This window comes from Mercenaria mercenaria, chromosome 11, assembly GCF_021730395.1.
Source record: "Mercenaria mercenaria strain notata chromosome 11, MADL_Memer_1, whole genome shotgun sequence".
Classification (NCBI taxonomy): Eukaryota; Metazoa; Mollusca; class Bivalvia; order Venerida; family Veneridae; genus Mercenaria; species Mercenaria mercenaria.
This window is the reverse complement of record NC_069371.1, coordinates 50,806,943-50,833,176: the sequence shown is the minus strand read 5'-3', so window position 1 is coordinate 50,833,176 and position 26,234 is coordinate 50,806,943. Positions and strand designations below refer to the sequence as shown.

At 32.9% G+C, this 26,234-nt stretch overlaps 1 protein-coding gene across 1 annotated transcript in view; it reads right to left on the bottom strand.

Annotated features, from left to right (window-relative positions):
• The window catches only part of LOC123530971 (gamma-aminobutyric acid type B receptor subunit 1-like), a 54,111-nt gene extending 39,957 nt beyond the window's left edge, over positions 1–14,154 (bottom strand). The window contains exon 1 of the mRNA XM_045311745.2: positions 13,912–14,154. Within this exon, the coding sequence (XP_045167680.2) occupies positions 13,912–14,154 (243 nt within the window). The remainder of the gene's footprint in view (positions 1–13,911) is intronic.
• Positions 14,155–26,234: the final 12,080 nt, after the last annotated feature.

The following is a 26,234-nucleotide window of genomic DNA, read 5'->3' as shown; positions in this document are numbered from 1 at the left end:
ACATAAAATGAATGGGAATTTTACATGTTCGTTGGGATTAAATTTCGTGGATTGTCTCAACCACGAAATCCACGAAAATTAGTCCCCCACGAATATCAATGATTTCACATTCTCCGTATGCGATTTCGGAATTCTCCGGTTTTTTTCACGGAAAGTATTTCGGAATTTTCCGGTTTTTCACGGAAAGTATTATTCGCTTTAAGCCACAATTACGTCAGAAGAATGCTGAGTTGCAATACATGTTGTACGATTTGTTTTGTTTATTTTGGGTTTAACACCGTTTTTCAACAGTATTTCAGTCGTGTAACGGTTGGCAGTTAACCTAACCAGTGTTCCTGGATTCTGTACCAGTACAGACCTGTTCTCCGCAAGTAACTGCTAACTTCCACATGAATTATCAGAGGTGGAGGACGAATGATTTCAGACACAATGTCTTTTATCAAATCGTCACGGAAAACATACGCCCCGTCCGAGGATCGAACTCCAGACCCCGCGGTCCGTAGACCAACGCTTTCCCTACTGAGCTTAGCGGGCGGGCTACATTTCATACGGAAACTGTCGAGTGTCATAACGGGACCATTACATTCATACGAAAGAATAAAATTAATAGTCAGCTTACTTTGATTAGTCTTCATCTATTTCATATCAAGTCGTCATTGAAAGTATACATAGGGCCCAACTGTAAACGAAGGCAAGGCTTTGGTTTAAACCCTTTCCCTGCTAAATTTCTATAATGAACGTGTCCATCATTCAATTTGAACAACACCATTAACTGTCAAAAGAGGTGTTTACCAAAAATATACTGACTGAATGGCGGGGAAAATTGCAGATCATGATCGGACTGCGCAAATGTGCAGGCTTATCATGATCTACACTGGTTGTAAAGGCAGAATCAGTCCTTTCCAACATAAGGGTTAAACTAAAAAGCATAAGCGAACAATGGCGTTTTTCTCCTTTGTGATTTACCTTAAGGATAACATGGTGTAATAGCCATATTTCATATCTTGTGACTGGATGGTAATATTTAAATGAAATTTGATCACTTTAAAGGCATTTAAAATTCAAAACTTTTCACCGAGAGATTTTTCAAATTTTGTCATTTTTTAGGGAGATAATCGGTATTGAAGTTAACATTGATGCCTATGGGAAATATATAATTTCTTTGATTATGAGAATCTGAACTCGAGTTTCGAGAAAATTTTGCGGTAGAAAGCTGCATTGTATGATTCTGATACAAATGTCAAAAAGAAATCTAAAATTCCCCGTAGGGAAAAGGAGAAAATCATTTTTTTCTAGTTTTCAGGGGAGATAACTCATGAAAACCAAAATTATCAGGGGAGGTAATCTAAAGGAAATTTTTGAGAACTTCTGTCACTATAAAACTTGTCCATATGCACCTTATTTCTATCGTCTGACCTTTTTAAAGCTTACATTATAAAGTTGTATGTACGCTTTTGGTGAAATTGAGGCCTATTACACCATGTTATCCTTAAGTTATTAATATTTATAAAGTAAATAAGTGAAACAATTTAAATATTTCATAGTGGCCTAGAATATTGTCTTCTCTGAACGTTGTATTGGCTTCAGGCGAACACATTTGTCCTTGGATACTAACAAGGCCAGCAAGAAATCACTTTAGAAATAATAATTATCGTAAACTGACTTTCGAGAACAAAAATTTTGAAAATAATGTTATTACCGTCCGTTAATGATAGAAAATAATGTTTTTTCTTAAGATCTGAGCCGATATTTAAAATGCGCGGCCCTTTATCTCTACTATTTCATTTTTAATTGGCACTAATGATAAAAGGTAGTGATTTCTCGCTTTTAAGCTTTCAGCTATCTCGTAATTTCGCATTACATTTTCTAATTACTGTAAAAACGGCCAAGCCTAAACAAGGGTAGAAACTGTTTAATGACGACCAAAGGTACTTTTGGAACATCGAGATCTTTTTATATCATCACGAAACTCAATTAATTGAAGCTTAGTATTCTAGACGTTCGTTTTAATAGGAAAAATTGTAACAAATGATATTTACGACTGTAATGGCTACACGCTTTGTTGTTAGGGTTTTTCTCTCTCATACTAATTTACGTAGCACTAATGCAATTGATGGTCGTTCTAACAAGGGGTCTAAATAAGACCAGGGAATGGACATTGTGAGTTAAAGTACGTTAATTCTATCAAAGAACTTTTTGCACCCAGTCTGCTAGATTTTGACAACCATTTCGTTATATTCGATTTTCCATGATGCAGTCATTTAGTAATTGTAAATTTCAGTGCCATTGTGCAGCAGAACTGGAATTATAAAAATGTAATTGTAATTAATTACAATTGCTTACATTTTCCTAAGGTATTAGAAGTAATGTATTTTTGAACATACTTTAATTACCTGTGAACAGTAATTTTGTTTATCAATTTCAGCTTTTTACATGAAGTAATCAAATACATTCATTTACAGCTCAATTATAAAGTGCTCATAACAATGTTAGAAAGCAGCATTCTACTATGTCCTTGTTGAACATAGCTGGTTGTGTTTAGCACTGATACGGTATTCAAAGCCTTCAAAACAGAAAGTAGTGTACCAGAATAAATTAAAGTATAAACAAACTTACATACCTTTTTGAATTATTTTACAGAATTTGACTTTGACATATTTGTGACCAAAAATAAAAAAGAACCCCAGAATATTTTGACAAACATGAATAGAATGATTGGATATGGACTGAGAATATTTTAGGTAGGTCTGTCAGTAAAGACAGATCATCTGAATCTGTTGAGATATCATATAGGGGCAAATCGCCTTGTATTTATTTGTAATTCAGCGAATATTTCCTAGAATCTATCATTCAAATATATTCTAGATAGTGGACATTTTCCTGATATGTCAAGGCATAATTGTGTCATCACAAGAAGGGCGATAGGTATAAAACTGGTTAGTTGGTTGTCGAAATGATTTAAGATTCAAATAGGTTCTAGATAATGGACATTTTCATGTTGTGTGAAGGCGTAGTTGTATAATTACAAAAATGGCGATAGGTATAAAACTGTCGGTTGTTTGTCGAAACGATTTATATCAACCTTGAATAATGACATATTATCAAGAAAAATAACATGATATCTGAGGAATAATTCCGTTTAAGAAAAGTAACTGGACAGTTGATTTATTGTTGTTTTTTGTATTTGTGGGTTTAACGTTACACAATTATAGGTGATATGGGAACGCTCCAGCTTTGATGGTGGAAGAAGATCCCAGATGCCCCTCCGTGCATTATTTCATCACGTTGTCGGCGGGCACTTGGGTAGAACCACCAATCTTCCGTAAGTCAGCTGGATGGCTTGAAGAATTCAACACTCCGAGTGAGGCTCGAACACCCACGCAGGTAAGGGGCAAGTGATTATAAGTCAACTATCTTAGCCACTCGGTCATGGAGACCCCCCAGTTGATAGATATATTCTCATTTTGTTAACGTTAAAGAATGGTGATAAAATTATCGTCCTTATTTAGTCTTTATTTATTTAAAAAAGTGCTCTGATATTCATATAGAAATGTTCTTGAGTTAAAGCTGTGTAAGAGCGGAATATTTACATTCGCCCTATTCTTTTCCATTAAAAAATGACCTTAATTTCGTTTCGTATGAACAGCAAAATGAAAGGCGCGACAGTCAACGCTGCTTAGTCATAACGGGCCGCTGTTTTGACGACGTCCGCGTACAGTCAGGGAGAACGTTCCTCAGATGACGTCGCTGTTGTTCCGTCTTGTGAACAGAATAGCCGAAAAGCTGATTTTAATATTAAATGCAAAAAAAAAAATGTGCAATTTATAATATAATCTTGTTTACAAATGGACAGGAAATATAATGTAAATATAAGAAATGAAATGTATTTTTTCGGTGTTCATGCGAAATGAACGACAGAATAGGGTTGGCAAATTAAACATGATTTGCTTAATTTGCCTTAACTAAGAGATCAAGTAATATGCTTTAAAAAAGTATGTATGATAAAGATAAGTCTTAAGTTAGACTGTGTAGTACCTACATTACTATTTGTTCGAATATACAGCTCGCATGAGACTATTACTGTTTTCCCTCTTTGAAGAAAACCTTGTATTGTTTATACATAATTGTATAAGTTCTGGTCTCATTCTAATCTTTGTAGTTTTATTTGTAGATGTAGCAATGTTTGTTTGGAGGAAGGCCACAGGGGCCGTCGGATACATGGTAGCAACACCGACCTTCCGGTCTTCATCACATATTAAAATAATTCCTCATCTATGGTGAAGTTTCAAACCAACAACAGTGAGAGGAAAGTGAGTCTACGTGTGCTGATTATTAAATGTGCACTGCCGCTTATTACCAGCCATCATTTGCCTTTCACTTCCCTCTGAAAATTGTACAACTGTTTAAAAATGTAAGTTGAAACTGTTATTCTCACTGCGTCTAAACGGCTTTAATATATTGACCTAGGTCGGGATTTAACTGCTACGCATCAAAACGTGGACATTCAAAAATGTAGAATGTATACCGCGAATATCGTGACATTAGCCCTGCTTTCACTGACCTCGTTATTTAATTTTCTGTTGTTTATGTTTTATATATCAGTTAAAACTAATGCCCCAGTCACAGATACGGCGCGGATAGCTACGTCTAGTCACGGATAGAAACGTAGCAATCCGTATCGATCCGTACCTGAGCCGTACCTTAAAGTAGTAATCCGTATCAATCCGTACCAACCCGTACGGTTCAGGTACGGATCGATACGGATCACTACGTTTTTATCCGTGGCTAGACGTAGCTAACCGCGCCGTATGTGTGACTGTGGTATAAAACAAAGGGTTGAACACTACTTTTGTCTATTTCTAGTAAACGATGACTGCAGCTTAGGCAAACAATGATTGCTACCAAATGTAAAATAATCAGTTGGGTTAGACAGTACACCAGCTACACACCTGTCAAATTGATATATGATGCATGTTTGTAATTGTTTATTATATCAAACCCACACGTTTTATACGTCATATTGTCAGACAGTACATATGTATGATGTTACAGAACGACTATATAATGATGCCTAAGATATCTCGAGATGAGAAGGGTCTAGAAGAGACCAGGTGCATGAGACCTAGGAAATGGGTCTCATAGATACTAAGATTAAGTTAGGCTTTAGATATGACATTTGTTAAGACTTAAGAAGTTACAAAATAAATTATGAAAGTATGTACGAAATATTCCATTGTGCAAATAAACATCAAAAATGTATAGACTCGTGTTGTGTCGTGTTTGTGTTACGCTACACAAGTTCATTAAATTTTTGGAGCCGCAGACAGGATGTCGAATTTCAAGATGGGTTGTTGCGACAATACCAAGCGAAGTACTACTGCCAACGACGACACGCTGCCAAGACGAAAGAAGAGAAACTGTGAGTTGCCATTTTACCTATCTTCTAGTGCAATTTTGCAAGCTAGTATTTTCTTTTATTAAATTTTTGTTTCTATTTTTGAACAAAATTTCAAGGTAAATTTATTTTTGATTAATTGTTAGACATGAAAAGAAATTTAAATTTATAAAATGATAAAACCTAACTCATAATATACAAAATTCTTAAAAAAAGAGTAAAATAAATAGAAAAAAAAAACATAAAACAATTAGAAACAATGCATGGAGGAAAATACTCAAGAGACTGAATTAAGAAATGCAAATGTGAAAATATTTGTTTTTTGAAAATTTTAATTGTCATATTATGTTTATTTTACTTGTTCCATATGATATTCATTTCCCTTATGGCCACATTTAAACAGTTTTGAGCATTCCTGCATTGACAAATTGTTTAAATGAAGGAAGATGGATTGTCCTATGAAACTTGTGTATAGTCATAGATATGCACAAAATGAGTTGTAAATAGTTTCTGTTGAGGTTATGGGTAATATTTCATCATGAATATATGTGAAATGAAAACTTGTTAGATAGGCGAAATTCATGTTTAAGATGATTCATGCGTGAAAATGCATGGCGACTGGGTTATGTTTACATGGCTTTTTTAAAAAAAATATGGTTACTTCGGGTCTCAGTAAATTAAAAGGTTGGTCTTGTCTGTTGTGCTGGAAATATTTTGAAGCCTGATATGGCACAAGAATATGTTTATTACGTAAAAATGACTTGATATTTTCGCTGGAACATGTGGATTCCAGTAAGGTTGAATTTATATATATTGTGAGATACTTAGAGTTACTTGATATTGTGTTTGTGAGACTGGAAGTTGTTATCCCAGTTGTTTTGTAAGATGTATACTATTATACAGACACAGATACTGTCTTCCGAAATATTTAATCGGAGTCTTACTACCATAGCGTGAAATCGATGCATATATTGCATTATGAGGTACGGGTGTGGACCGGTTATTTCAAGTTCAACAGCTTTTAATTTTGTTTTATGAGACCTGATGTAGTATTCTTTTGTCAAAGAGTCGCCAAAACAGTCGATCGTGCTGTTACTTTTAGGTTACCCTTTCAAGTTTTTGCAGAGTATTGTGTCGGAAAATTTATTTTTCTCGCGGACGACATAATATTTCTGTTGAATCATCTGGAAAGGTTACATTGTGTAAACAAAGCATGGAAGAAATCATTATCAGTTATTCTGTTTATATATTGGTGTTGGTTTTGTATGTATGTCTGTTTGTATTTGGAAATGACTAAATGCTTTATTTTGTAGAATTTTATAGCTATCTTATACATTTTTAAAAAAGTATATTTTTATGTTGAGAACATGTTTTGCTTTTTGTTAGAAACATATTTTGGCTGATATCTTTATTTTTCGAATAATGTAAAACGTAGGACATAGCTTGCAAAACAAAGTACAAAGAAGTAAGGTTCTTGGTAACATAACGGTTTATTCGAAGTACAGATACCACTTATGAAAAGAAAGTACGAACGAACTGCCTTGAATAAAATACGAACTGTCCGAAATAAAATACCAACAAACTGTCAAATTAACATGGGAAAAAAGTGTATTCCAAGTCAACATTATAAGTCTTGTCGTATTGTGGACTGTCATTATGTAATAGCCAAAGGGAAACTAATTATACATATCGAGAAGTACCTGTCAAAGCAAAATGATGACATTTGCATTTTGTATTATGACAATTTGTAAACATGCAGACTTGATTTTATCTGTCATAAACTGTCATTTATGACAAATGGGAACAATGAATAACAAAGTATTTTCGGAGGTCATCGGAATATTGGACATGACTTTAATAAAACAGTAGTATTATAACTTGGAGAACTCTAGAAAATGCATCTGAAATATTGAACATTTCGTTAATGAAACAATAATATTATAACTTGGAGAACTCTAGATAATTTCAGAAGTTAGCAAATGAAATTAGATGGATGAACATCATAAACTTGGATAGTGCGGTACAACGTTACGGCCTATGACGGGTGATTTTTAGCTACTGAGACTGATGGTGATGCGTTACGCTGTAAAAGAATGTCGGAACCAAAGGACAAATGTGTAGAAAGATGGCCAAACCAAGCGACAATTGCGAAAGTGGACTGCAAGCTGTGAGCCTGTGAAGTTTGGCGAAGAAAATGGTCCAGCTGGGAAATTACAGAACACTAAAAAAAAAAACTAATTATCTTCTCTCTCTTTCTACTTATTAATACATAATTCATACATTTTGGTCATTACATATCGATTTTACTATTTATTTAAGATCTGTAGTCAAATATCAAAATATTTCGAAAGTAAGATAAATATGCTGAATAAAATCTTTGTATAAATAAGTGAAATTTAAATATCATGATAAATTTCTATACACGCGACAATAATTACAAGCAATTAATTAGCAATGTTATTAAACGAAATTGTTATCTTTTTCCTAACTCTTATATAGCATATATTCTAAAAGATGCTCACCTGTGTTTTGCTTTATTTTACAGATATTGATTTTGTGTAATATGGATGTAACACGGGTTAAAGAAAAAGTCTTGGAGGAAGAAAGGAGAAGGGCCACTACAAAGGCCGATATATATATAAAGACTTTCTATGAATTGTGAAAATTGTTTACTTTAAATCCTATTCTCCTTTGTTCTTGTTTATCATTAATTGTATAAATGACTTAAGATTTTTTCTTTAACACTGTTTTTAATATAATTCCTTCAGATTGTATTCTAATGTTCTTGATCATATTAAATATCATTCTACATGTCATATTGTAAGGCGATAGATAGTACTTCAAGTCTGAAAAATTTAAATTTGCAATTCAATTTTTTTTCTTTCGGTGGGTAACGAGTGTAAAATAATCAGTTTGGTTAGACAGTACACCAGCTACACACCTGTCAAATTGATATATGATGCATGTTTGTAATTGTTTATTATATCAAACCCACACGTTTTATACGTCAAATTGTCAGACAGTACATATGTATGATGTTACAGAACGACTATATAATGATGCCTAAGATATCTCGAGATGAGAAGGGTCTAGAAGAGACCAGGTGCATGAGACCTAGGAAATGGGTCTCATAGATACTAAGATTAAGTTAGGCTTTAGATATGACATTTGTTAAGACTTAAGAAGTTACAAAATAAATTATGAAAGTATGTACGAAATATTCCATTGTGCAAATAAACATCAAAAATGTATAGACTCGTGTTGTGTCGTGTTTGTATTACGCTACACAAACTCAGAACTTCCTCTATGTTTTTATCAAGGAAATATGATAAGAATACACAGCACGTACATGTTACGTTACAATTTGGAATAAACTATAAGATCAAGCATTAGATTGCTTTAAAACAATTATAAGGTCAAAGTTGAAATCTGAAAATCAATATTGAAACAGCCTTGAAAGATTTCATTTGTAAAGGATAGTTGTTTCAAAGAGAGAGAGAATTTCACTTTTATATATACCAGGTCAATATAAATATATGTATATATTATAGTGTAACTCAGTATCTAAAGGTCTATGTGTTCGACTATTAATAGGGAACAATAGCAAAAAAACTCAAAACATACAGACTACTTACATTCATTATAATTAGGTATCTATCACAAAGTGTACTTTTAGGATTTTGCAAAACATCTGTATTTCTGAAATAGTTTGCATCAGAGTACATCAAGCTAAGTTCTAAGATCAATAGAAAAAAGTACAATGGAATCAAACGCATAAGTTGTTTAAATACATTTGATTTTAAAGTAACTACCTAAAGATGGAATATCTTTAAACTATACTTCCATAACATTTGTCGTAAAAGAGAGTGTTTTGTACTTCTTGTTAGTTTTCTTCGAATTAACACGCTACAGGCAATTTCTTTATAAAAGTGAGCCTTACAGCTCTTGTGTCTTGTAAAGATGTGTCAATACAAAATGAGACTAACTACCCAAAGAAATTTAATTTTGCTGCCAACAGCATTTACACCAGGCGCAATATCTTCTAAGTGACGATATCCATTTTGAGGTGGTACGTGCTTAATGAGAATCATTCTCGAAATGAGCGTAGTAAGAGTACAATTTTTATCTTTCTTCATTTCATGAAAGAAATTTGGCCGAATTTCAAGTGCAGTTGTCAACTGTTACCCGCCGTTTTTACAGAATTATAGCTATGCACATGTGGTGTAATTCCTATATACGGTAAGATCAATCATGCACTCAGTTTAAGATGCCCTCAACATAAAGTATCTTTGAAACTAACTAAGCGTTTCAATAATTTCTTTTGGATGAAAATCCAGACAAAATATCTTGAAAAATAATCATTCAGATTATATTAGCGGTCTAAAATAATTTATATGTTGGTGTTTAGAAATAAAGGCAACAAAGTTGTGTGAAGCGGATTTTAAACTCGGACAACTGCATACAAATTTTTTTTTAAAAAATAGAAATTGATACACTCAGTGGTAAAATGCTTATCGAAAGAAGCTGTATAACATTATTACCTTCAAAATACGGGGAGCAGTGGTCTAATGGTTAAGGTGTCGGCCGCTCAATCCAGGGCTCGTGGGTTCGAGCCCCACTGGGGTGAAGCGGACTCGAGAGTGGTTCAAATAAGCTTAAAGCTTTAATCACAATCGAGCTAAAATAAATTAGTACAAATTATAAACTAAAATATGGAACACCATTCTTAAAGACATCATCTCAAGTTGGAGTAATATCAGTATTGGAAAAGATATCATACGTATGTACAGAAATCAGTTTTAAGATTTCATTAATTAACTATTCAAGAAATAAAATAAATCTGCTATCTCTTAATTAAATATCATCTGATGAAAATTACTAAAACTAGTTCCTTCATATATCATTTCGAATGTGTGTCACAACGCATTGTTGGCAAATTAAATCGGTTTAACTTTTATGGACTTAACTTTTATGGACTAAAATGATAAATTTCTCAAATGAATAGAGAGCAAACAAGAAATATCTTTAAAAATGATGGTCGGCGAATTGTAATAAGGAAAGAAGTTTATGAATTTTTCATCTAACATTCATCTTTCATCTAACATTTTTCAAATTGCAAAACTAAACACCGCACTTTAACAATTTAAATGGTTCTCTTTTAATTTTTCGCAAAGGTTTCGTAGGGTTGCAATTTTGTTTCGTTTATCCTTAGACGAATAATTACAGCAGTAGTTTGATGAAGATTCATGAAGCGGTTCATGAGAAGAGGTCATTAAACGTGTTTATATTTTTAGCTAAATTGGTCCCTATCCCCATTTGTAACAAAATAGCAGGAGACCTTACGATACTGTTACACATCGAGTTTGATAAAAATCCATTACATTTTAGTGGTTAATGCGAAGAAAGGCATATCTACTTTTAGCTATAATGGTCCCTAATAGGGCCCAAGTTCCTATATAAATAAATTTGGAAGAGGACCTTATAATGATGCTCCAAACCAAGTATGACAAAGATCCACCAAGCTGTTTATGAGACGCTGTATAAAGGCATTTCTAGTTTTATCTCTAGCAGCCCCTAAAAGGGGTCAAATGTCCCAGCTGAACAAAGTTGGCTGCGGGCCTAATAAAGATGCTACAAATCAAGTTTGATTAGAATACATGAGAAAAAATCAATTAAAGGATTTTTTTATTTATTATTTTTTTTATTTATTTCTAAAATAGGCCAACTGATCCCGCTTTAACAAATGCATATTCGCTATTCATGAATCTTTGGACAATGACGTCACACCTATAAAAAAGTGAAGATCAAGCAAAACATACAATTGTAATTATTTCTGTTTCATAAGCAAAGTTTGACCATAGTCATATCACATAGATAAACTGTATGCAGCGTACCTTCATCTCAGTGTAATGAGATTCAGTCATTATATAGCATATATATAATAAAACAGATTTCAACTGAGTTCAATATTTGCATACCATACTAAAGAAAAAAATTCATATATAATAAATCAGTTAAATAATTTATAACAAATATATCAAAACAAACAAGTACTCGTTTTAATATGCAATCTGAATAAGTCACAAAAGCAAGGAACCTTTTCATATACAGACGACAATTGTAACAAGGAAAATCTTTTAAAAAGCACTTCTCTACATAAAAGACTCTTATCACACCCTTATTCATGTGATACGCATACCGTATTCAGCTCTTTCTTTAATTTGATATATGTTGGTATTTGAACAGGTTTTTATCATATTTATTAAACTTACTTATCATTTTGAGATATATCAATATTCTTGCTAAATATACTGAGCCAAAGTTAGTTTTAAAACTGTGAACAGCGTCGTTTAGGATAAACACTATGTCTACATTTCACTCAGCGTAGCACAATCAACAGAGTGAAAGAAATTGACACTCTCGTCCAATCAGGCAGAGTGTTGCATAAATCTTCCATTTTGATAAATTATCTATAATACGTTATCAAGTAGTTTGATTTGCAAAACTGAAGTCACGTAGCATAGGTAACGAAAACGAATTTAGACGGCGTTCGCCGAAAAATGCTTATCTAAAATATCCACAGATCAAATACGTCTTTTTACCGGTAAGACAGAGCAAAAAGTCCTTATCTGGAATAACTACAGATCATATTACGTCCTTTTACCGGTAATTAGACTGCTCGCTTTGGAATAAGCCTTTAAATGGTTGCGAAATCTCAGGGAATAACATCTCATCGCTTTGATAATTAGAATTGCAGCACTTCATTGTATCTTTTATGAATGAATGTTTTCCTATATAGTATTTCTAAAATGCATAGTGCTCACAGTGTTGTCATCATAGCGAGTCACATGTTAGAGTACAATGTTCATGATAATCTTAAAACGGACATAGAATAACGGGAAATGTAGTGGCCATACATTTTCTAAGAAGACTTACTCCTGTCAAATTAGTTTGCTACATTATTACACCAGAATTAAAATATTGTGACCCTGATACTACTCGTACTAAAAATGAGATTGTTTTCACCTATTTCGACTTTCTCATTATTGTTTTTTTATATATAAAACTGGTTTGTAAAAATAGTGTTCTATAACCTGCCCGTACAACACGGTCTTCAGCCTGGTAAATGTACCTCAGTTAAACCATACCTCAATTTGCTATCATTGAGAAGCAGGAGTATTTGCTATCATTGAGAAGCAGGAGTATTTGCTATCATTGAGAAGCAGGAGTTACTACTCACCAATAACATATTAAACATCTTTTTACTAACTGTTTGAATTAAATATGTTATGGTTTGGGCAGCGCCAATCAAAGTATGCATGGAACATTCTTAATTAAATGAAGTATTGACAGGGAAATTAACTGTATAAATAACACATTACTGGTATATTGCTAGAAATTAAGGTCGAATAGGACAAACAATAAAGGTCGTTAGGTGACTATTCTACATATTTTCTATGTACTTCGTTGTTTTCATTGGTAAAATTAGACATTTTATAGTTAGTATTCTACACTAAAAATAAGTAAACTCGTTAAGTATGTAGTAAAGATTAATTCTCAATGGAAAGGTTTTGCATACATTCACTTCCATAACTATACAAAAAAGGTTTGGCACCAAGTGGTGCGCAGTTTGCGCAAACATGTATGCTAAATCCGCAAACACCAGGTTACTTTAAACTTGAATTACATCTATTCCTCGGGCTCAAATTTACTGCAATTATTTGGAATTTACTGATTATATGGTTCAGTTCATTTATGTCTGATTATTGTTTTCATTTTCTTTTACTGAAGTACAATAGCAAGATAACATTGTATACAACTTTTATTAAAATATGTTAATATTTGGTAGAGATAGCAACAAAAAAAGGCAAAGTGTGGAGTTAGAAAAGTATGTTAAGTATATCAAATGCACTGACTTCTAGATCGCACGACAACAGAAACAATTTTTTTTCAGATATCAGAAAATTATTGCTATATTTCTTAAGAAGGCCTTGAAACTTAGTTACTGACAGTCTATATGTTATGGAAACACATAAGAATTAATTGTTTTTACCAATTTCTCATTTCAAAAATGAAAAGCGTTTGTAACGGGGTACCCGAGGTAAATTGCCTTAATAATAAAGCATTCCTCCGTAATGTATTGGTCAAGACCGCTGGAAAAAAATTATTGCCGCACAAACCCGGGTTCGGTTTCCGACTCGGGCATGTTATTGTCTAGATTTGGCAACTCTAAAAGAGTTTAGAAACAAAACCTTATGTTCTAATGTTCTTAATATGACAAAACTTTAATTTTATAGAAAATATCATTGTTTTAGCCAAAGTCTGGAGCGGATGTCAGAAAACCATCTAAAAATAATATAATAACATAATGGTAATTCGTATAAATGCCTTTAGAATAAATTTCATAACTGGCACAACCAAACGGAATATCACATTAACATGTGTTTCTTTGTAGTTAATAAAAAAAGTTAGCAGATACAAAACTTATTGATCAAAATAAGTCTATAAAAACTCACCTTACTGTCAAACCACCTATATGTTAAGTTATAATCTTTAAGAATATTTTCGTTTGCGTTGATATCATCAAGAGCCATGTTGACAGCAACCTCGCACGCGTCACTACCAATCCAACCTGATCCTGTTCTAGGTAACATCATCAGAAATCTCAACTCGCGACCATTGCCACTGGAGATTACGTAGAAAGATACAAGAAAGAAATGAAATATCACTTTATTTTCCACTGTCAATGTTTTGATCATTTTAAAACAAATATTTGACTTTCTACAGTGTCTTTTTTGCTGTATGAATTGTTAGAAACACTTTTGAATAATTTTATTTCGCTTTCCTGTATGATACTAGGGAGCGGTTAAATTGTATTACGTATATTAAGAATTATTTGTTATAGAACTTCCTCTTCTCCGTTAAACTGACAATTCTTATTCATAATATATTTATGACACTAAACTAGTAAAGAATAATTAAATAACAATTTTCATGTATTATAATAATAACAACAACAATTTTCTTCAATACTAATTTCTTTCAAAATGTTTTCAATAGCTTTGCCGACACAGAGCGCTCTACAATTTTTCCACTTGTCTTTCAAACGATATATTAGCAGCGCGTATTTATCTTCACCTTCACAGTATTCTCCGATACAAGCAATCACCGATGTTATGGTAACAGACAATCTGTAGCAGTGAAATGGTTATTGCAGAATGTATAAGAGAAAAGACATTATTCATCACTTTTGTTATCACGCATGATTATAATACTGCCACCGTATCTTCCCTAAGTCGATCATATATACATTTTCTTGTTGTCACAACTGCGGCAACTCACCGACAATATTATATACATTTGTGCAGGCCAAATGCGTGTCCTCTCGTGAGATTATAAAATAGTTATTGCTTTCCAGTTCCGATGAATATTCTACCATTAAGGTGAAGCTTTTAAGAAATGGCTAAACTTAATTGACAACGATTTTTAACATACATAGTTAATTCAAACAATACGAAAGGTTAAGGAAACAACATTGTAGATGTATTATAAAATTCTCAGTCTGATTAGGAAATACATAGTTGTGTGTGGGGTATGCATGGACATTCCAATGTAATTTACACTCGTATGAACACAGCAGTGAAAAAGCTGTTTGTTAATCATATACTCCCACTATGATGTCCGGTTGGAGGCAAGTGGCCATGTAATTTTGTATGCTCTTACCTTGACCTTTGACCAAATAACCTCGAAAATCAATAGGGGACATTTAACGACTACCGGCATCCATTCTTTGAAGACGGACAACTAAAGTGTGCTTAAATTATGTTAGTCTACATATTTCTGTGACCTTGAACTTTAACCTACATATCTCAAACAAAATAGGGTCATCATCTGGACACAGGCATCCATTAAGTAAGAAGTTTAACAACAGTAGACCGATGCGTTCTTGAGATATCGGAGAAAATTATTTTCAGTCTCACGGAACCTTTGACCTTAACTTTTGATGTAATAACCTCCCTCTCCCCCACCCCACCCACACCTTCCCCAACCAAAAATAAGTTGAGGTCATTAACTGACCACAGGCAACAAATCTATGTGGTCTGACTATTGTGAGATCAGGCATTCCCTAATCATTGATCGGAAATCAAATGGTCCACCAACGGAGCGCAGAGCAAACAGCAAGACAATATAACTTCTCTTCTTCAAAGGATGGTAGGGTTGGGGGAAAGGAGGGTGAGGACCATAATATGAGAGTAAAAGATTGCAACAATTAGAAAGGTAATCAACACATGTCCATTAATGTCTTTACTGTATCATAAAACTCAAGGTTAACACCTCTGCATGTTGTTTAAATGTGAACTTCCTCTCCTTTAGAACAGCAATCAAACTTGACGTTCAATATCAAATAATACCATGGCAATGCATTGAAGTCAGACTATAATGGCCATTCTTTTATTGTTTGAAAATTGTTTATCAAATAACGAAGTCATTCGTGTGGATTATCGGTTCAAAGTTCAGATATATAGGAACAGAACCATGAAAGCAAAATCCTAGTGGTAAATTGACCAAACGTCTGAATGATAAACCGTTGTAAAGCCGACAATTAACCAGACGGGGCCGTCTATATTTTCATTCTTACATACATTTTGAAATATTATGAAAAAATTATGATTTACTTCATACATCCGAATATAAAACGAAACGTCATGCAACAACTAACAACATAATTGACGTCAAAATGTTCTGTTGCAGATCCACACGTCAACCGTTTTGCTTAGCATCTTTCCTTGTTTAACTGACAGACAAAATCAAACCATGTTAAAATGGAATGTTTATACAAGGATAAAGTACATTTGGACTTGTCTTTTTTTGTTTAACAAATTATCAGATTGTCATTAAAAAAAGACACTGACATCTCTCATTATGCTAAAGTACGCTAGGCGCTAATTGCAGATCTTTGATAAAAGAATGCGAAAACAAAATGTCTTCTGGACAAGAAATTTAAAGCTTTCAACGACAATTTGGCTAGGTGGGTACATAAATGAGAGCTTATAATTGTCCAATAGCTAAAATCAAATTAAAGATGAATCTTTCTTCTATATAAAACATGTCTGAACACGCATTGTACGCATCTTTCGCTCGGGCTAGGCACATTATCTATCAACCTTTTCATTCCTGGTGGCGGACGTCTATGACAGCTTGTGTGCACTGCACAAAGTCGTGAGACATATTTATACAAAGTTTGAGTAAAAGAGGATTAAGGATCCGAGCTAGAAAATGGAAAAATTATGACCTTTTAACCTCTCATGACCCTGAACTTTAAGATATGATAATGAAATACCTAAGAAGTACCACAATGTTGTGATAAATACTTGTGTAAGTTTAAATGAAATCAAATTTGATGTTACAAAGTTATTCCCCGAACAAGAAGGTGTAAGACAAGCAGGCAGATGGTCTGACATTTTACTACTGGTGATTCTAAAACGGGTAAATAAAACAGATTATAAATGTCAATTTCTGTCAGTGTAATTAGTTCTTCATTTAAGTTGCATTAGTCCACAATGCTTATTATATGAGGAATTTGAAATTTATACAGTTTAAATCTCAATTTTCTCTTAAAGCATGTTTGAAACCGAAACATATCGGATTTCAATCTGTAAACAAATATATCGACAGCTTGTTACATATATTTCATCGTTACTCTAGCAGGTAGGAAGATGAATTAAAAAGCAAGGTTACTTAGTCTCTTGATCACATCCTATGCCTTTTCCATTTAAAGACCCACCACGACCTAGTGGCCTACTTTTTCCTCCCACATAAATTTTGTGCAAATCATTCTGATGATACTGTACAAAAAATTGTACAAGATGGCAGGTGGACAATTTAGGCCTACCTGAATTAATGTGTTTTCACAACTTCATCTGCAAATTTATTCTGTCATTCTCTTGCCAGAATAGTTTTATAAACATAGAATAATAATTATTTTACACTATAGAAACAAAGTGTGGTCTGAATTCACCTTAATACATCAAGTACTGTTCATACTACTGCATTAATTTAATAATATATTAAACATATTATCGTGGCTTATATATGTCAATATCACGTTGTAACTAGATACTTGTTACTTCTCATTTTCTTCATGCAAATCATATATAGTTACCATCATGGAAATACAAAAGAATACAGTTATTTTGTGCCGCGTCTTTAATATAAACGAACCTTTTTATTAAGTCCACTTTTTTCAGAACGGCATTACTTCTTCTACAATTCAAAATGTCTAACAAGAAAAGCCATCTTCAAAGAACACAACCGACTTTACAGCACTCCAAAGAGGTAAACAAGAATGAAAACGAAACGATAGATAACATGTAAAAATCTTTTAAAAAAACCTAATATATATGTTGATATTACATTTTTTCAAGCACTTATTGATTAAAATGGATTTATTCTTAATATGCCAGTAGAATTTATAATGCTGAATCCATATTTCCCCATACTCGTTTCCCTTTTTGGTTTTCTACACAACATTTATTTCTAATTGCGTTATGTTGTATGGTTTTAATGCACTAATTACGAATCATTTGAATTAATGAATCAACAGTCTTGTAACGTGGAACAAACAAAAAAATGCAATATATGACATTAGCTAACATAAAAAGGAGTAGTTACGTTTTAACATGATGTAGAGCACAATGCGCAGATACAATAATACTCTTGGTCATTTCCACGTAACATCCATCTCGTTAAGATAATTTCCTGCATTTAACTGATGCAATAAGTTTGATAATACAGATGCTTCTCAGTTTAAATATAACAAATATATGTCAAAGGTCACAGTAAATGGTATAAAATATAAATAAACATGGTCATATTGCCTACTGAAAAGATACATATAAAACTGTATTATGCTGCTTTCTCCTTGATTCGAGCCTCTTAAATCTTTTAGGGGTGTAAACCTGTTCAGTTAAACAATTTTTGTTTGTTGTTACAAAAATATTTTCATTTAACAATGGACACTAAGAATTACAATGTTATCATCTTTTATATGTACTTTTTTGCACGAGACTGAAGGAGGTCAAACTCCACATCATTTAAAAACTTTCTCATAGACTCGAGCCCTTTGTTTTGTAGGTCAATAAGTGTTAATGTTTGCACAGTCTTTTCCATGAAGCAAATTTCTATCAAGATTGAATTCTTGTTCACTTGATACAACAGCAGAATTATGCTCAGGATGCTTTTCATTTGAAATTCAGACTCACAATATTACCCACTGTGTAATTTCCTTTTGAAATAAGCAACTTTTGATGCAAAATATTAAAACAGATATTTACTCAATTTTTCAGTGGTTTCATGACTTATATTTTCCAAGGCATTTTAAAATGTAAGTGACACAAGTTTCTGATGGAAGAACATGCTACATGAGCATGAATTTTACTAAAACAAAAGGGCTCGAATCGATGGGAAAGCTCGAATCGACGAGAAACAGGCATATTTATCAACTACAACAATGCTTATTTTTATTGATAAATCATTCAATAACGTTAATGTTTGAAAGAACAGAAATAAATTGCCTATCAATTGTTCTATTCTGTTTTCTGAAGGTTAATTTGATATACTCCATTCTATGATTAAAACTCATTGTGTATCCGAAATAAGGCTTTAACACAAATAAACGCATATTCTTTAGAAATATTCTGGATATAGGCTTGTTCAGTTATGCAAGCTATGTAAACTTGAATACCAGTACCCCGCAGAATAGAAACGGTTTCAATGTACGATTTGTTGCCTAATCGTCTATTGCATTAAACGGAAGATATTGCTTTAAAGTGGCATGTACCGAATCGTTCATTATCAACAAAAGCTTTGTTGGCTTAAAATAACAAAAAGGGTATAAATGAAAGAGTTGTGCTTCCTGCTCATTGAATCTCCTTTCAATGTTCTCTATCATTATGTGAAATGAAATGTCAACTTGATTTCTTGAATTATAGTTTTTCACTTATGTTCAGGACAAGCATTATATGATACCCTGAAATCCCGAAAATAAGCCGGTTTTGAAAAAAAACGGTCTTGAAAATAAACCACCATTTCACTACAGGCAAAAATGGCTCATAAATTAGTCGAACTCAGAATTAAGGCATCAACTATTTTGTATCAGAAATCAGATAAAAATGTGATATGATAAAAGAATATGGTTTGTTGGTGTATTATTCTTAAAATTGTTCTCTCAAGAACCAATCCCTTAAACGATTTCTTGCCAAATCTGTTAAAATGTATTAAAACGGTAAGGTGATTTGGGATAATTTAAAAGTGACGAACAGTAGACTTATGAAGTTATGTTTTCTTTTCCAGCAAATGTATCTGTCCCTGTATGCAGTTTATACAAACGTCCTTCCCCATTTGTAATGTTCAGGACAAATAAATTTGATAAAAGGAGATAGTTCCAAAAGTAAGCATGGTGGCAACATTTCCTCTCAACGTACCTGGTCATAATTTGTGAAAGTTCCACAAAATCCCTTAAATGGTTTTGGAGTTGTTCTAACACACTATTATTAAATAAAGGAAGGTTAGTAAGAAGAAAGCAATGTTAAGTTATGGTTCTTGCACACAAGAACTTCTCCTAATGTCTTCTAATTTTGTATGCAGATTGAATAAATCCCCTTCAACACTTTTATAGTTGTAGCCAGGACATCTCAATTAGATAAAAGGAGATAAGTCGAAAAGTGAGCAAGGTAGAGTTATTGTTCTTGTACACAGCAATTTCCCTTAATGTTACCTATTTTTGTCTTTGTATGCAGTTCTCTTCGCACATTTACACCGAATGCCACTAAGGGTGATCAAAGTAGGTGATTTGTAAAAATTAAACAAAAAATTGTTACCAACGTCCTCAATCTAGGGTAATTTTTCACAAATCACATGTCAGTACAACATTTTCTTTTCAAAGTAAGTGAGGGGGACCATATGTGTAAACCTGTAAATGATAACTATATGTATTATATAATACATGGTATGTACTTTAAAATTGTCTGGAAATCTATAATTGTTGAATGCTTTCAAATGTTAATATCTGCATTTTAAAGAATGAATGTGATATTATTTTTAAATTGGTAATAAGTAATAAGAAATAAAAATGTAATGAAATATTATCATAATAATATATTCATTAATTTATAAACAAATGAAATGCAGGACATTTTTATGGTATTTATGAAACTTGATTTTAGATAAAACACCAGCGAAAGTTACTACCAGTGTTCGTCAATGCAGATCTGCACTGCATATCAACGTATTATATTGCAATCATAATAATGCTGTATTACATTTGTGTTCATATTCTGGAAATTTACAGTTGTTAATGGCATTTTTATGTCTATCAATAAAAATCGTAATTTTATTTTTGAATTAGTTGGAAAACTGACTAAAAACACATTTATTATACTGTATGATACAAAAGGGAAGTAATTTCATGTAAACAAAACAGAAACTTATTGTGGGCGCATGGGACCTTGACCTTTGCACATGTCACGTCTTTTTGTAAAGGTGAATATTTATACAAAGTTATGTAAATTAAAATATACATTAATGCATTAAAAGTTATAGATCAGACAAAAATAACAAAATGTTTTATATCCAGGTTTGACGGCCTTGAGCTAGAGTTTCGTGAAATTTCAACAAAATGATGAGTTATTCTTTGGAAAAGAAATATTATACGTAAGTTTAATAAAAGGAGATAATAATAAAAACTGGCTAGGTATATTTATTGTACTTGTACAAAGCTCTTTTCCCTAATGTCCTTAATCTTTTTATGAATTTGAATAAATTCCATTCATCACTTTTGGATATTGTATTAATAGTGTCTATACATAGACATTGAGTCAAAATGAATAGATGAAGTGCATGACCTTTGACCCTAATTTCAGACATTGTTTCTATTTGTCATGTTCTGTTTTAGCTTTGCATAAATTCTAAATGACTAAAAATGGTTTCATAATACATTTAGGGTACAATTTTCCAGAAAGGTTGTGAGTACATAATCATTGAAATAAAAGCTACACAGAAAAATAGCAAAATCAAAATTTCAAAGCATGACCTTCTGACCCCTCTAGTTTACATAAAAAATTGTTATATGTTTTGAGACAGCTATCAAAGTAACCGGGAAGGTTCAAGCTTCAAGAAATATGACTTGTAGTCTTCGGGCTCTCATTGAATGATTTCTAGGGCACTTTTGTCACTAAAATCACCTGACTTATATGGACAAATGCGCAAAGCAGACAAGCCGCCGTGCCGGACTGGACGTTAAAACAACAAAAATAACCTATATCTAATTTGTTGTGACTTTCTACTCTGGTTTCTGATTATTATAGTTAGTCACAATCTAATGCTTTGAAGGTATTTAAAGGTATGTTATCGTTTGCTTTAAAGGTATATATAATTATTATAGTAAGTCACAATGAAATGCTTTTAGGATACATATAATTATTATGAATAGTGTTTAAGGAGGTACATATTTTTGCCTTTGGTGCTTTTAACGTCACACCGACACAACCATAGTTGAATTGGAGAGTTTTGGAGGAAGATCCTAGTTGCCCCCGAACATAATTTCAGGCATGTTTGGTTACCTGGTCAGGAATATCGACCTTCCATAATTCAACTGCGCGGCTTCCACACATTAAAACAAATTTACTTCCCCATCTAACATTCAGGAGGGTCAAGTACAGAGGATCTCAACAGAAGGTTTGAAAAGAATTCGACAGACACATTTAGTAGTTCCATATAACAATTAGCAATAGAGGAAATGATCAACCAATTATTTTTGCTACTGTATTTGTTATATGTTTTCATGTTATTCGTAACACTGTTTCTGAGATTCAATGCTAATGACAAATAGAAAAAGTAGAAACTTCAAAGGTCGCTCAACACGACAAAAACGAAAATGTTGCATGCTCGGTTTGATTGAGCCTGTTCATGGACGGTAGTGTAAATGCATGCTACCGTCCACGCCCTCTAGCCCCGAGTTGAGCAGAACTCAACATTTACACATGCTAAAAGTACAAAAAGCAATTTAGAGACATCCGCAGATGTTTTCAAACGGCGGTGAACATGGAACCTTCAATGATACACAGGTTGTGGCGTGTAATTCCATGAAAAGCGGCGTTTGGTCCCCAGATAAAGTAATGGGTGTGCCCCAAACGAGAAAACAATGGGCAGAAATAAACAAGCTGGAATTTAGAAAAGGGATCTGAGGTTATGGAGCCTGCATATCACAGGAACTGTCAAAAAAGAAAATTAAAAAGAAGGCACCATATCCAAGGGGTGATTATACAATACTCAAGACTATTAAAGCGGGAGTAATGGAACCGTCATGCTGAAAAACTTAACAGTACCAATAACACGACATAAAAGTCGTGCTGAACGATTTGAGAAGATCGGAAAATAACAGCCCTGATTGAATGAAAGCCCCCTTAAATAAATTGACCAAGTTTGAAAGCGAGCCGGAAACTTTATTTGTGTATAGATTCAAGATAATTTAGGGAAAACATTGACTTAAAGACCATATTTATTCAATAGAAAAACGCAGATTGCTGTTTTTTTTTTGTGATGAAAGCTATATATTAACAGTAACCACGCAAAATGTACACATAGAAATGCCCAGTGTCATTTCTGACGTCACAGCTGCTAAGATTCCAGTTAATATTAACATACAGATTAATAAATTATTTAGCATGGGGATGCACGAACATTGAACGAGATAACAATATGCAATCTGGAATTAAACCTCCCTTTTCCTGACATTTTAATTTCCTTAACGAGCCATGATATGGAATAATTTTAATAAATTGTCTGACTAACTATTTCATTCCTCCCTGTGTAATGCTTTAGAAATATATTGTATTCAGTTGAGCCTATTCAGTTTTAATTTGAAAAATGCACATATGATGTGACATATAAAGGATCTTATATGTCAAGTATGTATAATACCATATAGACACTAATGAAACAATACGTATTGAAATGAAACGAACAGCATACGAGATGCTTTCGTAAAAAAGAGGTCTTGTTGGAATGTATTCAGAAAAAGAAAATTTAATTCAATTCAAATCCATAGGAAACATGGACAAACTATTTTAGTAGCCTTTGGATATTAATGAAGATGGTAACTAACCGAGATATCATTTCCGTAAAATGTTGACTAAACTTTGGTGTTTCTTCAGGAGAAATTAAAAAGAAATATTATGCCTAACAATGTAGCCCTCACCACATTTGATAGGTCACCTACTGATATCATTAATTAGAAATCAAATCAAACCCTGATGAAAAGATTTTGAAGAATATATAAAAGCTTTCTGCAATGTCATATAGGGATTACTTGTCTTTTTTTTAATTTGTTTTTAGTTTTAGGAAAATGATGCCATTTTCTTACGAGTCTTTTCGTTGTTGTTGTTTTAGGAAAAATGATATCATGTTCTTACGAGAAGTATTTTGAATGTTCTAATTATCAATGCTGTGAAACCATTCTTACAAAATCATAATAATCGATCTCCGATTTTCAAAAATTTGTTTCGGTGCCATGGCAACCGAAATTAATTTAATCAGCTGTTTTCTGTAAACTTTCATATGCACGGCTTATTTCTAAACAGTTTTGATGAAATAAACTGTTTGCTGAGATGAGCTTATTATCTTTATTATTGAGTTTCAGTCTCACAACTGAATATTGTACGAGATGAAAAAGGGGAGTAACCATATTGCATGGTATGCAAGTAGACGTGTTGTTACTTCTGCGGAGGGCATCAAACGAAGTACATAGCGCACTACTTGAAAATCTCATTATTTTCTGCGGATTCCATTAATGACCTTCAGAGTATATTTGAATAACATATAAATCTTTACATGCCTTTCTTTCAGGATTGACTTTTATCTTATTCTTACCTTGTTGTGTATTTTATATTTGCAGTGTTACTTATATCGACGGGGTTAAACAGGGTTTATATATCGCGTCCGCGGTTACCATTAAGCTTGTCACTGAATAAACTTTATTTACATTTCCCTGTTACTTCGGAACTTCGTAGAGGTGAGAATGAGATTTATGCGTAGTAACATGTAGCCGTTCAAATTCCAACATGGTGTTATTTTCAAAGAACTTCCTATAACCCTTTTATCTCTTTGCTTTGTCATCGCTGTCTACATGTACATGTATACTTTGTCTATTATATATTTTGTATGTATAATTCTTTTTTGCATACACACACACACACGCACACACGCACACGCACGCACGCACGCACGCACACAGACACACACACACATCCTGGATTTCTTTTCAGTGGTGAAGCATTCTTTTTGTATCCTATAGAATATTTGCCCTTGTTTCTACGGAAGCACCCTGTTGCCAATGCATAATATTCTTTAAAAAATCACCTAATTAGGAGTTTGAAAACCCAAATTAAGACTTACAAACTCCTAAATAGGATTTTACAACTCCTAATTGGTTTATATAACTTCTAATTAGGTTTTTATAACTTCTTTTGATTCCACGCCTCATAGTTTTATTTCGGTAGGAATGAAATATGAAATAAAAATGTGTACTCCTGTTTTAAGTGATATAGCCTGTACTGTGTCAGTGTGCCGTAAAACCCAAATCAAATCTAAAAATCAAAACAATTATTTCTTTTCGCAAATACCTAGATTCTGTTCTGTTCCAATGCTGAATTCATTATCAACTATTTAACAGACGCTAATTCGCTTTGATTTTTATTTTCCCATAGGACAACCGGACTGATGGAAATAATACATACATTTGAAGTCTTCAATCTATTTTTACAGCATTACATTTAGATCATGGTTCATGAAAATACAAAATTTCTTCCCTGCGGAGAAATGTGTCATTTAAAGAATAAAACATCATGCCATTAACGTTTAAATCATATCCTCTTAGCTTAGAAAACAAATTAAGCAGTAAAGATTTTAAGGCAGTGACAAGGAATTAGAAGTATATCATTTTTGATGATTACATTTACCTGTACACGTCCAATATGACCCTTATACACAGCTTGATATTTGCTTATTCTTCTTTCTGACAGACATGAGTATGATTTGATTATGAATAGGTTTTTTTTCGAATGCAAACTGGTACTTCGTGTACTACACCACTGTTTAAGTCAACCAGTGTAAAAACAAAAAGTAAAATTAAGATTAATAGAACTATTGAAAACACGTAAAGAAACCAGAGCCACCTGACGCAAATAAAGCCATTCACAAATTAACACCAGAATAACGATAACAGGAATTTTGACAAAATACCCTGTAAAAAGCAAATCTAAAGTAGGAACATCGCTTTTGAGCGGCCAGTCTTTCCCTTAGAAAGGAAAAGCATTTTGATTTCCCTTAATTGGTGCACGAAATTGAATTAAATTGTTTTAGCTCTAACACAAATACTAAACACATGTAACAGAAAATGTAGGATCACATCGAATGATCAGTTCACTTTCTGACATGCCTATTCATCTATCTTCGTACTTTTAGGATTTGGCAGTATGTATTCAGAAAACTTGGTCAATGACTCATCGGGTGGTTGCTTGAAATTCTATTTTAGATACAATGTTAAATATATATTTCAAATTGTTTTAACTTTTAAAAAAATACGGTGTTCTTTCTTTCATTTACACGCTTCAATGTCTGTACCTATCTTCCTTTACTGGTGTGTTTTGGTCTTGTTTATTTGAACAGCTTAAACGTCCATGATAACATCAAAATATGGCATAAAATACAATGCAATTAACTGAATGCCTAAAAGTTCTCTAATTGAGATGATTAAAGGGAGAAAGCAGAACATTCCTCGGTG